The 11,785-nt window shown below is 42.0% G+C and overlaps 1 protein-coding gene across 6 annotated transcripts in view; it reads left to right on the top strand.

The window, feature by feature from the left end:
* Positions 1-1,521: 1,521 nt before the first annotated feature.
* The window catches only part of BARD1 (BRCA1 associated RING domain 1), a 45,603-nt gene continuing 35,339 nt past the window's right edge, over positions 1,522-11,785 (top strand). The window contains exons 1-3 of one of the 6 annotated variants that reach the window (XM_072874806.1): positions 1,522-1,699; positions 1,818-1,874; positions 5,482-5,627. In XM_072874806.1, the coding sequence (XP_072730907.1) occupies positions 1,548-1,699; positions 1,818-1,874; positions 5,482-5,627 (355 nt within the window). In that variant the 5' untranslated portion in view covers positions 1,522-1,547. Of the gene's footprint in view, positions 1,700-1,817; positions 1,875-2,562; positions 2,681-4,914; positions 4,986-5,481; positions 5,628-11,785 lie in introns of those variants that run through there. The other 5 variants (XM_072874809.1, XM_072874810.1, XM_072874808.1 and 2 more) reach the window with 5 other exon arrangements.

Below are 11,785 nucleotides of genomic sequence, written 5' to 3'. Positions count from 1 at the left end.
CACCCTGGACGACAGCAGCAAATTTTCTCAGATCAACGGAGCTGCGAGATTTCATGATTCCGCATCCTGTGTGGCGTTGAACTCCTTGCACCTCTGGCTAATGTTAGTAGCAAAGATAAATATTTAACCTTCCATAAATAAAGAAGAAAAAAATAAAATTCCAATTTAAAATGTCCCCGGTGTTCAGGAGCTACAGAGGGAACCAACTGCCGAAGCAGAGGAGTGTGAAACCTGAAAACTGAAGAACCTCCTTCTTGGAAGACAAGGATAACTTATTAAGAATGTTTTCAGCCCCATGTGAGTAGAAGTCCTTCTCTCTAGATGAAGTAAGAGCTGTGGACAATGCCCCTGTTGCCACCAGAAGTGAAATTAGTCCCTCTTGTCAGGCTGCCATCGCTCAGATGAGCGGCGGTACCCGACATCTCGCTGCTTTTACTTCACCCGGCGAGCGGGGACGAGGGGAAACCATCCAACCATCCACCCAGGAAGCAAACGGAGGGAGTGGCGGGATGAGAAACACCACCGAAATTTCGGAGGGGCTGCTGGGATCCCATACAGATGGCTGTTTTCTGTGACTTTCGCCAACCAAATTTTGTGGCTCCATGCCGCCGTGTCCTTTTATGATGAAGTTCCCTCAAAGAATAACTCGCTCGCTTTAATCATGTTTGCTCCGAGATTTATGGCTTGATGCTTATTCACCGGCAGAGCTTCTCGATGCGAAATGTCACTAAGCCTGTTATAAATCGCTCCTGGCATTCCTGCTCTATCTTTTATTTGGCCAGGAGTATTTCTACCTGAAAGTGATAAATTCCTGCTATAACTGCTGTATGTGCTTCAGTAATTACACTGTATGGGGAAGGCGGAGGCTGCGTCTGTGGAGGTACCACCTCAAAACCAGCAACCTGTAAAAAGTGGGAGATTGGGCTGACCCCTGAGGTGCTACTGGACGCACAGGCTGAGGAAAAAAACACCCTTGAAACCCTAAGGAATAGTGGCTGGTGAAGTATCTCGATTAGACTGAAGCTGAACCGGTGGAAGAGAGGGAAGAAAATTAAATTTTTAACGTTGGGGCAGAACGGCATCGGCACGGGGTGGGCTATGTGCTGGGTGTGAGGCGAGGAGGCCTCAGCACCGCGACGCTGCGCCCGCCCGCCTGTTTCAGGCCTCGTTTGGGTAGGAGATGTTTGTGCTGTGTGAGACATGTTCATTATAGATAGACAGATATTAGAAAGACGAACACAGACGCATCGGGTTCGGGTGTTTGATCGATTTGGATGCTACTGAAGTATCTCAACCTTGAATTTCACGCTGGCGGCCCGCCAGCCCGCCATTTTCCTCACCCGCCCCTCACGGGTGGCCCCGCCCCTTTCCGCGCGGCCCCTCCCCTCTTCTGGCCCCGCCCCGCTCCCGAAGCGCGGGAAGCGCGGCGGCCTGGGGGCGGTGAGCGCGGCTCCTCCGAGCGCGCATGCGCGCTGGCGGGTGGGCACCCTTCGGCGCCTGCGCAGTGGTGGCGGGCGGGGAATTCGGAGCAGCAGCGGCGGTCAGCGATGCGGGAGGTGCTGCGCGGCCGCTCGGGCAACCGGCCGGCCCCGGGCGGCCAGCCCCTCGCCGCTCCCGCCATGGAGCCGCCCGGCCCCTCCTGGGCCCGCACCCGCGCCGCGCTGGGGCGGCTGGAGAGGGCGCTGAGCTGCTCCCGCTGGTAACGGTCCCCCCCTTTCCGTTCCCACCCCGGCCCCGCGGCCGTTACGGCCGCTGGCGCTGTGCCCTTGCGGCTGTGTGTGTTAATACCGCCGCGTTTGTCCTTCCTCTGCCCACAGCGCCGGCATCCTGCGGGAGCCCGTGTCCCTGGGGCAGTGCGAGCACGTCTTCTGCCTGTGAGTAGCGTGGTGCGCCGGGGCTCGGCCGCCGAGGCCCCCGCCCTCCTTGCTGTCGTGCTTTGGAGAAAGGGCTGCTGCCTCGGGGAGGGGGGCACCCGTGGTGCTTTCTGGCCGGGGAGAGGAAAGCGGGAGCTGCTATCCCCCGGTAGGCCCAGGTCACTGCTCTGGGGCGGGTGTCGGGATGGCTAGAGCGAAGGCCTGGCTTTGTGAGTGCCAGTTTAGGCTTCAGGCCTGGTGTAAAGGGAACCCTCGGGCTGATGGGGGGGTTGCCCACTCGTAGTGGGGTAAGAAGTGAAAACAACTTAGAGTTCTTCTCATGATCTCCAGCTCCTTCCCCTTCCTCCCTTCAAAACAAACAAAAAAGAGCAGCCTGGAAAGATGCTTCCTGTTTCCAAGGGGGTTTTGTTCTGCTTGAGAGGGCTGGGTGCTGCTTGTCATTGCTTTGGCCTTCTGCTATGCTAATGGCTTTGCTCCTTCAGATCTGCCACTGTAACTGTTCCTGTATTCATGTCCATCCGAACATGTTGGGGTAGCATGAGTTTATACTCCACTTATAGTTTGTGAAATAATCTGAGTGTTTAAAAACAACTGAGTGAAGTTAGAAACATCCTGCTAACGAGGCAGGTCTGAGGAGGTGGTAGTCACTTGGCCTGTCTTAGGACAGCTCACTGCATCATCGGTACAGGCAGAGTCTGAAATGTTCGTGCCCCAGAACCGCATTTGGGGAAGGTGGTGGAACCTCTGGCTGTCCCGTATGTCACTGCTCTTCACGGCATGCAAATGCAAACACGAGAAGTTAAAAGGTCAGTCATACATCTTAAACAGTTTCTCTGCACAGCACAGATGTGAGCTGTCTGTTAGAATCCTATGCTTGTTACGGTGGAGAGGATAGATGCTTTCTAACCTCTGTAAGCCAGTCTAGATATTCAGCTTTGCCTCTTATTAATACTGTAGTCACTATGTCAGTAAAAGCAGAGGAAAACCCTCCTCCCTCCCTCATGTCTGTGTATTCACTCCCTGTCTTCAGCTACACCTTTCTAATAGGAGCTTAAAGTGTTGAAGGCCTGAAGAGTAAAATACTAGCAAAAGATTTTCTTGCTTTTTAAGGAGTAACTGATTATGGGACAGATGCCCACAGCATGTCTTCCCCCCAGTATGGATGTATTAAAACATGCACAAATTACTTATTTCTGTCCAGACATGTGGGTTCTTTCCCAGCCTTGGCCATTAATTGCTGTAGAATCTGAAGAAAATTTTTTGTTACTTGTTCCATTTGTACTACCTGTCCACAGACTACTTGGTAAAATAGCCCCCAGAAGCTTCTACAAGTTATTTATTAAAATGTTTGTATCTTATAAATTGTTTTTTTTCTCAGGTGTAGTGTGGATTGCTGAAGGGTAGCGTAAGGTGGCTTAATAAACATAATTGTCTAGTTGTTGGGCATCTAAGGCCTTGTGGTTTTATTTTGCATAACCCCAGTGTATTTTAGGTCATAAGTTTCAAACACACACTGTTTGTTGAACTTTTTTTTTTAAGAAAAATTTTCAAGACTGCAAAAGATGATGCAGTTTGCATTGATAAGGCTGGAAAGAATAGCTAATAGGAGTCTTAAGCACTCATTAGTAGCTATTTCTTACTCCAGAAAAAGAGTTTATTTGCTATTATCCAACTTATTGTTATACCTGATCTTTTCTCTTTTGTATGCCTGACCTTTTAGTCATCAATTTAATGTGTCCTTTGATGACCGAGTCTTGGATAGCAGCTATTTTTTTAAATAAACCTCTAAGGAAATTTAGATTAATTTGTTTACAAGCGAATTTGGTAGGGCATGGATTGAATCTGCAGTATTCTGACAAGAACTGATTCTGATCCGTTGCTAAAGACATTTATTAATATAACCGCGAAGGAGTGGGGTGAATGGCCAGAGCTGGCTCCTGATATATGAAGTGAAATATGTGAAACTAATGAACTGCAATAATCAGGTCACACATAATGTAGCTGGTTCTCCCTCAGCATGGGTTTTATTATGGGCAGGGATATTTATTACGATCAGTTTCTGCAGTTTTGTCTGAGTAACTACTAAGTTAGTTACAGTCATTATCCATTAACTATAAAAACCCAACAGCTAGAAGTAATTAGGAAGTGTCGTGGTATAAAAGTCATTCTGCATTTCCTTTGCACTACCTTGTACAGACGTGGGAGACCTGAGGCCAACTTTCCTAGAGAACGAGACCTGGTCGGTTCTTATCTTTGCTCCCAGTGATTTGTCAATGTCATCTAGAATATGTCAGAGCCAAGAATCGTACTTCAGTCTCCCGATCATAGCAGTGTCTCAACTGCGAGGTCCTTTGCCTGCTCAGAGCAGGCTGTTAAAGCACAAAACACGCCTAGCAGCAGCTTTTACATACCAAATTTCCTGTCTTTGAATTAACTGAAGGCATGATACTTGTGTAGTGTTTGAGGGAGAGATGCCAGTGCAGAGAACAGATCGGAAAATAACTCTCCTCTTAAGGAAAGTGGTGGTAGTTATAATTCTGGTATTGTTAACTGATATGCTGCTGGTTGGGGTGTATGACTGTCAGCTTCCAAGCTGACTGTATGTTTAGAGTCTAGATGCATAGACTTTGATCTTCCTCTCCAGGCGGCAGTGCCTTGATATTACTTGTATTCTATTCCTCTGAATGTTTTAACATGACCTGCTCACATTTAATTTTATACCTTTGGCTAGAATTGTGCGTGCTACGTGGTGGTAAGGTAATGGAGACTTTTGAAATTAATTCAGTCTTGGTTATGTGAAATTATAATGTATATTTAATAGGATAGATTGGAGTTGAGAAGTAACAATGGCCCTTGAATGTTGCAGTTCAGATGGCAAATCGTAAGGGTCTCTCACTGGACTAACCAAATGAATAAAAGGTTTTAGGCTCATATGGGGAGAGTAGTATTACTAAGAAGCTACAAGTGTTAAATGACCTTTTGAGTAAATCTGTTTCCCCACCCACCCCACCTTGATCATCTGACATAAATGCTCTGAAAGAGAAAAGTGATGGAATACTCTGAACACCTGCAGATCCTCGTGGGACTTCTTACAGAAAAGTGTTCAGACAGGTGAAACTTCACAATATCAAGAAAATTTTAAGTAGGAAAAAGTGGAAATGATAGTTTACTGTGCGTTGGCTTTCTGTCACTTGTTTAGAAACAGAAGGCTGCAGAAGAATAGCCCGACATTTAGCTGACGTGTAAAAGAATGTGTAGTTTTAACTGTTTGAGCCTAGTTGTTGTCTGGAGACGAACAGCAACGGAGCTTTAGCATACCTTGAAAATTTGGATCAGCTTGTGAGTCTGTGGGAGTCATAAGATACTACGACTTTGATGACAGTGTCCCGACAAGGCTCTGGACTTGGCTTGCTTAATTATGGCTTGTCACTTGTCGTGATAAATATGTTCTCTCCTGCATTTGTGACTGACTCATGTGAGCTTTACAATAGTGGTTTGTCAATGCTAAAATAAGAGATTCTTGCTGAGCGTTTGGCTGTGGAAAGGTTGATAGCGAGTGCAGTAGATAACTTATGCTGGATAATGGATTTTTACATTTGACTTTCAGATCTTGCGTGGGTGACTGTGTTGGCACAGAATGCCCAGTGTGCCACATGCCAGCCTGGGTGCAAGATGCACAGATAAACCGGCAACTAGATAACATGATTCAGCTTTGCAGCAAACTGCGGCATCTGCTGGGTATGGACACCTCAGGTAAGAGCAAACCTGGGTCTCTCATAGCCGTTGAATCCAGACCGCTCCATTTCATTTCATGGGCTTTATAGAGAATGAGCAGTGCAGCCCTGTTTAAGATTCTGAAAGGCTGTTCCGAATCATGTTTGGAAAATCTGATTTGAAGAGAACTGTCTGTATGGATTGCTCGTTCTTTGAATCTGTTTTACTAAGAAATCTGCATGAGCAGGTTAGTCCATAATTCATTAGAATCTGTCTTCCAAAATTAGATGAAAGTGGGATAGATTCCCAAGTCACGTGGCAGTTAGCTGCACAAACCAGGGGCACAAGTTGTCATATCTTGTGCTCTTAGGGGAGCACAAATGTGTAATGTTCTGCAGTGTACGCTTCTTTAGGGGGGCCTTGTTAAAGGATTAATGCATATATTCTCTTGCCTCTTGTGTATTTGTGCACTGAGGTGTGCATGCTGTCCCAGTAATTTTCAGTTTAGGGTTTTTGCACACAGAAAAAATTATCTGTGTTCCTTGCCTAAAAGGGGAAGGAGGCAAGTCTTAACTCATTTATTTTCTGGTCCCTAACAATCAGCTAGTCTGCTACAATGGAATTTTGTCATTGCTGACTGTGCTAGAAGATTGCAGAAATTATACTCTGGGAATTCATCTCTTTATCAAATTTTAGGCTGGCTGTCAAAGTAGGAAAAAATGAAGTGAAATGAGCGTAGGTGAATGTATGTCTCTTCTGCAAGCCCAGAGAGGAGTATTTTATGTAATACCAAGTTTTAGAAAACATTCATTTAGCTGTCAGATACAGAAAAGGTAATTCTTCCTTCATTGTTGCTTCCTAATATGTTTGTCTAAATTAAAGATTCTTTTTCTGAGTCTAATCCCATCAGCACCTTCATGTTCATTTATGGAGTAGCTCTTTATTGACATCAAAATACATTGAGGTGAGGAGGCTGGAAGCCTATGTCCAACTGTAAAGAATACATTTTATATAGATATACATTTCTATGGTGATTAAATCTTCTGGAGCATAGAAAATGTAGATGATGGCTTAAATAGGATTTCGGGGAAACATTTTAAGTGGTAAAGGCTTTTAAAAACATAGTTGGAGGAGAATCTCTAAGAGGAGCTATTTGAGATGCTATAAATAAAGCATTTAAAATACAGTATGGTAGTATAGATACTGTTTAGATGTTTTGGAGAACTCTTACAGATGGATTAACTCTTACAAATTGGTCTGTTTCACTGTGCTAGAAGTTGCATAATACATTTAATCCTATAGTTTTCTAAAATAAGGTTTGCATGGTGTGATTAAACCACAGAACAATATGAGGTTCCTTTCATCGTTCCTTGTTCTAACTTAAAAGCAGACACAAAATTGAAGTTTACAAGAGTGTTTTATTTGGAGCTAAAGTTACGAACTGATGTGGGAGATTACTTTCTGTCGCTTGTAGTCTTTGCTCTGTATTAAGGATTAATGGCCTTTTGGATGTTTTGTACTGAGGTTAAGGGAAAAACCTCCTGAGTTAGTGATAGTTCACTGTCAGGAATGGTTTGGATACGTAAGTAAAAGAGCACACCATTGACAACAGCCAATCATGTGTTGTACTATGGCAAACCACAGGATGCTGTAGCTTTAGAGATTTTGAGAGCAAATCCTTTAGGATGTTTTGTCACTCATCTCTGGCAAATCTGTCACCTCCCATAGATGTATGCCTTGAACTTAATGTATACAAAGTGAAATATGTTGAGTTTGGAGAATCAGGGCCTCTTGTTAAGGAGTTGCTTTCATTTTCTTACAGCGCTGTAACTCTGCCATGTTCCCGTCAACAATATTTTCTTTTCTTGTTTGTTAGAAGGTCACAAATTGTATTTTATGTTCCAGTAAAGGAAACAGACTGAAAAATCAATCTTTCTGTGGAGGAAAGGAAGAGAAGCAGTTGAAAAGGGAAATTTTCCATATATTTGGTTTATGTCCCTTTTGCATATTTGTTTTATATGCCTTGTTTTGAGACAGTTGTGGCTTGTCTCAAGGCTTCTGTTTGAGATCCTTGTTCACACTGAAGTTTCTAATGCAAATGCATCATACTACCCATTTTTTAATCTACGACAGACCTAGTGAACACAGTAAGTTGTGTGTGTTGTCTTTAAAAAAACACAGAACTACTGTGACTGAAAAGGATAGGGTTGAATATTTCAGGTATAAAAATCCTTGTACCCCAAGGTTCCGCAGTAGATATGAGAGCGATCTCGCTCTGTACTCCATTGGGATAAGAACAGCTTTTTGCCAAACAGCGTGTATGTTCTAAGAAGCAGCAGCAAGTAATTCAGGAAAGACTGCACAAACAGCTAATACTTCCCTTTTAAATTGAAGGGAAGCACAGCAAATGACACTACAGAATAGTACTGGGGTGACTGAAGGGGAATTGACATACAATGAACCTGAAACTGGTTAGAAAATGCAAACTATAGGTAGAAAATGCAAACTATAGGTAGAAAATGCAAACTATAGGTAGAAAATGCAAACTATAGGTAGAAAATGCAAACTATAGGTAGCAAGTGCCGAGTCTCAAAATTAATTCACTTGTTAGAGTTGTTATATCCTTAGTCTGTGGCAAGGTGAGGAGAGCTGTCTGACCTTTTCACTGCCTAGTGTTGTACCTTTACGAGGGTAAGGGGAAGCTGTCTGGCTGGCAGGCTTCATAGATGGGATGTCTGCACCTCAAAATCTTTATCTCTAACGTTGCAGAGTCCAAGACATCTTGAGAATTGGAGTTGATGGGATGATAGACTTCATAGGTGGGCAATTAGTAAGAACTTGTTGAATCATGTATATAGTATACTGGAGATGAAGAAGGTTGATTTACAGTAATGACTTTGAAAGTGAATTTCTAAATACTTCAGCAGATTTTTCTGTGTGATGTTCTTTAAAAAGAAGAGATTGTCGTAAATTTTCACAACCATTTATAGATGATTTTACCTTATTCTTTGTAACATAATCTGCTTCACTCTAACACAGTCAAACAGCAAACCTTCCTCCCCTCTTCTCATACAGAGCTAGACCTTGCAGGTGTTGGTCAAAGCTTCCTAAGCCCATGTTGATGTTGGTGGACAGTAGGAAAGATTAACTTTTGATTAGCCTTTATAGTATCATAATTTAGTTTCACATTTACTGATGTGGAGGGAAAGACGTTGAACTCCTGTTGTAACAGATTACATTGCATTTCATGTATGCTATGACATTTTTCATAATAGCTAAAGATGAGTTTTTGAATAGCTGGAATTTCTCCCTTTTCCCCCCTGTGTTGAATATTTAACTTGCAAAATAATCATTCTTCAGTGAAGGCACTAATGTTGCACAGATGGTACCAAAGCACTTCCCTTTGATTTTTAATAAGGGACTAGTTTGTCAAAGAGATTTCTCAACTTCTGTTCTGAAACCCATAATAGAGAATAATTTGAAAGGCACACAATGTGCATCATTATATTCCTTTGATGCAGATTAATGATAGCTAAACCACATTTTCTAATTGCTCCTTTTTTTCCTGCTCTAGCCTGTTACTGCACTACGAGCAGAACTTGGAGATGTAGCTCTCTAGTTGCAAGGTGCTGTGTGTATCCTAATATTTTTGTCTACTCTCAGCCCTTTTAACACTTAAGAAATTCAATTCTATTGCATGTCAGCATTAAGAAACTTGTGCTTATTATATGCACATAAGTCTAACTTAGAAAGAATTCATTTAATATATTGTGTATATGAATGTTACGTTTAATAGGTAACGGAGAGTAAATTTACTACATTTATTATAGGCTGATTCTAATACTGTTATTGTGGATAGTCTTTACACTATTGCAGATGCTTAAAATCTGGAATTAGTAAGGCATGCTTTACTGATTTACCTTGTCTCAATGCACCTCTACAGATTTTGGGAGGATACTTCTTATGTATTAAAAAGACAATTAAATCTTAATCATATATAGTAATTTTTTCATTCCTGCTGAGACGCAAGCCCTGGCTTCCCACTTGGAGACAGCAAAGAATTCCTTTGGATCTATTTTTCTATGAGCAATTTTCTCTGAAGGTAGTTTAACTGAATGCACTTAGCTACCAGATAATACCCTCTTTATATAAATTAATATTTACATCGTAAACCATAAGAACTTCTTTTCAGTTTCTTAGCACTGTGTCTCTTCTCTCTCTCCCTCTCACAGCTCTGGGCCCATCAAAGGATTAGATTTTCAGGGAGGGTAGATTGGCCATTTGTCCTTATTACTTCTACTCCCTACCTTGTATGCTTTGGAAAGGGACAGCAGAGTCCAAGAATAATGTTTTTTGCAGATGCTATGCAGAACTGTTCAGGTAAAGCTGATGTTAGCTACAGAGTATTCCGAAGGATGGAGTTATTGAAGAATGTCTGGGAGACAACACACACCCTAGCATAAATTGCCGTTTCTTCCCCAGTAGGCTGTGGAGATGGCCTGGGTGTGCACGGCTGCCCTGTTGATGTGATGGATCTCTTTCACAGTATGCGTGGCCTTTTAATTGTGTTCCGCAAGTGCCTCCTTGTTCTAAAACATGCAACATACTCTTTTACACCTAAAGTAGTTGCATGTGAGGAAAAATAATCCTGGGAAAGTATTTATTTGGTGTATTTTCAGCAGGTTTTTAATAACCTGACTAGTAAGTCCCTGCTGAGCAGCCAGTAATGAACAGATCAGTTTAAGAACCCTTGCGGTTGATTTTTCACAAGCTTTCTTGCTGCCAGAAGTGGTATATACGTAGCTTCCAGTGTAAATACTTAATTGTGTTATGCTGCTTTAGATCCTACTTCTGAAGGACAGTGCCTTTGATTGAATTTGTCACTTGGACTTTAAAGTCTTACTGCGCTATACACATCAAAAAGAATTCTGGCCATCACAAAATTGTTGCACAAATTACTTTTGCAAGCTGATTTTATTCTTGCTCTGTACTTGGAGATGACTGATAGTTCTAGCAAGGTAAATATTTCAGAAAGAAATTTGCTAGTTGTGTAAACAGTGAAGGCAAGACAAGTAAATAGTAACTGTGTTTTCTATTTTACATCTGTTTGCAATCAAGCTCTTCCTTTTTTAGATGTTATTGTCAGAATGAAATTGGATATGGTATCTTTCTGAAGGCTAGCTAGTTATGAGATTCCAGTCTCGGTTTCAGTGCTTTTTTCCTGTTTGCACCAAGCCCAGCCCTACAGGAAAACCAAATAGCTGCTGTCCTGTGCTTGATGATTATCTTTAGATACCTAAATGATTGATTAGCTAGCCTCAAGCTGTGTTCTTAAAGACACTTTTGGTCTGATGCCTTACATATTCCTCTAGCTAAATCTCCTAATATCTAGCATATTTCAATTCAAGGGATAAGTAGGGTAATTTAAATCAAGATTGAGGAAACATTTAACCTTGAAATACTGCTTTAAAAGAAAACTGCAAATGTTTATTTTTGGTCTTGAATTACTACCTATATGGTTCTGTTTTAAGTGACATTTCAAACTTGGTTTTTTGTGGCGAAGGGATTGGGACTAGTTTGTCTGCTCTCTGAGTTTATCACAAGTTGCTGTGGAAAACAGGCTATAGTTACTAACACCAAAAATAGAAGAGAAGGTGTGGGGTAAAGACAAATTATCTGGAGAAAGTTAACGCGGTGAAGTGAAAGTAACACATTGTTGCAGTGAGTGTCTGTCTTTCACTTTTAATAAGCTGGACTTGGTATAGTTTATTTCAAGAATGTTTAAAAACCCCAGTAATCTTCGTCTTAGTTCTGTTCAAAAATAATAATACTAATAATACCCTACTTGGCTCACTAGGCAAAATTAATATTGGTTTTGTGATTGATTGCTATAAATCACCAGACTTTTGTGAAGGGTAGTTTAGTCCCTGAGGTTGGAGGCAACAGAAAAGTTTACTTTGGAGGACTTGTCCAAATAACCTAAAATAACTCAGGTTTCCAATAAGGAATCTGTAAAAAATCTATTATAGTTCTTTTGCACTGAAAGAGTTGTTGTCAAATTAAATTAGTGTCTAACTTAGAGGTCACTTTCTGCTCCTTAACTTACTCTTAAGCCATTGAGGACACCATTTATAGTCCTTGTTCTCAACTGTTATTTCATGCACTGGGAGTACAGGATATTCCTCTGTCATCTTAGT

Source organism: Ciconia boyciana, chromosome 10, assembly GCF_034638445.1.
Source record: "Ciconia boyciana chromosome 10, ASM3463844v1, whole genome shotgun sequence".
Taxonomy (NCBI): domain Eukaryota; kingdom Metazoa; phylum Chordata; class Aves; order Ciconiiformes; family Ciconiidae; genus Ciconia; species Ciconia boyciana.
This window is presented reverse-complemented; position numbering and strand designations above follow the sequence as displayed.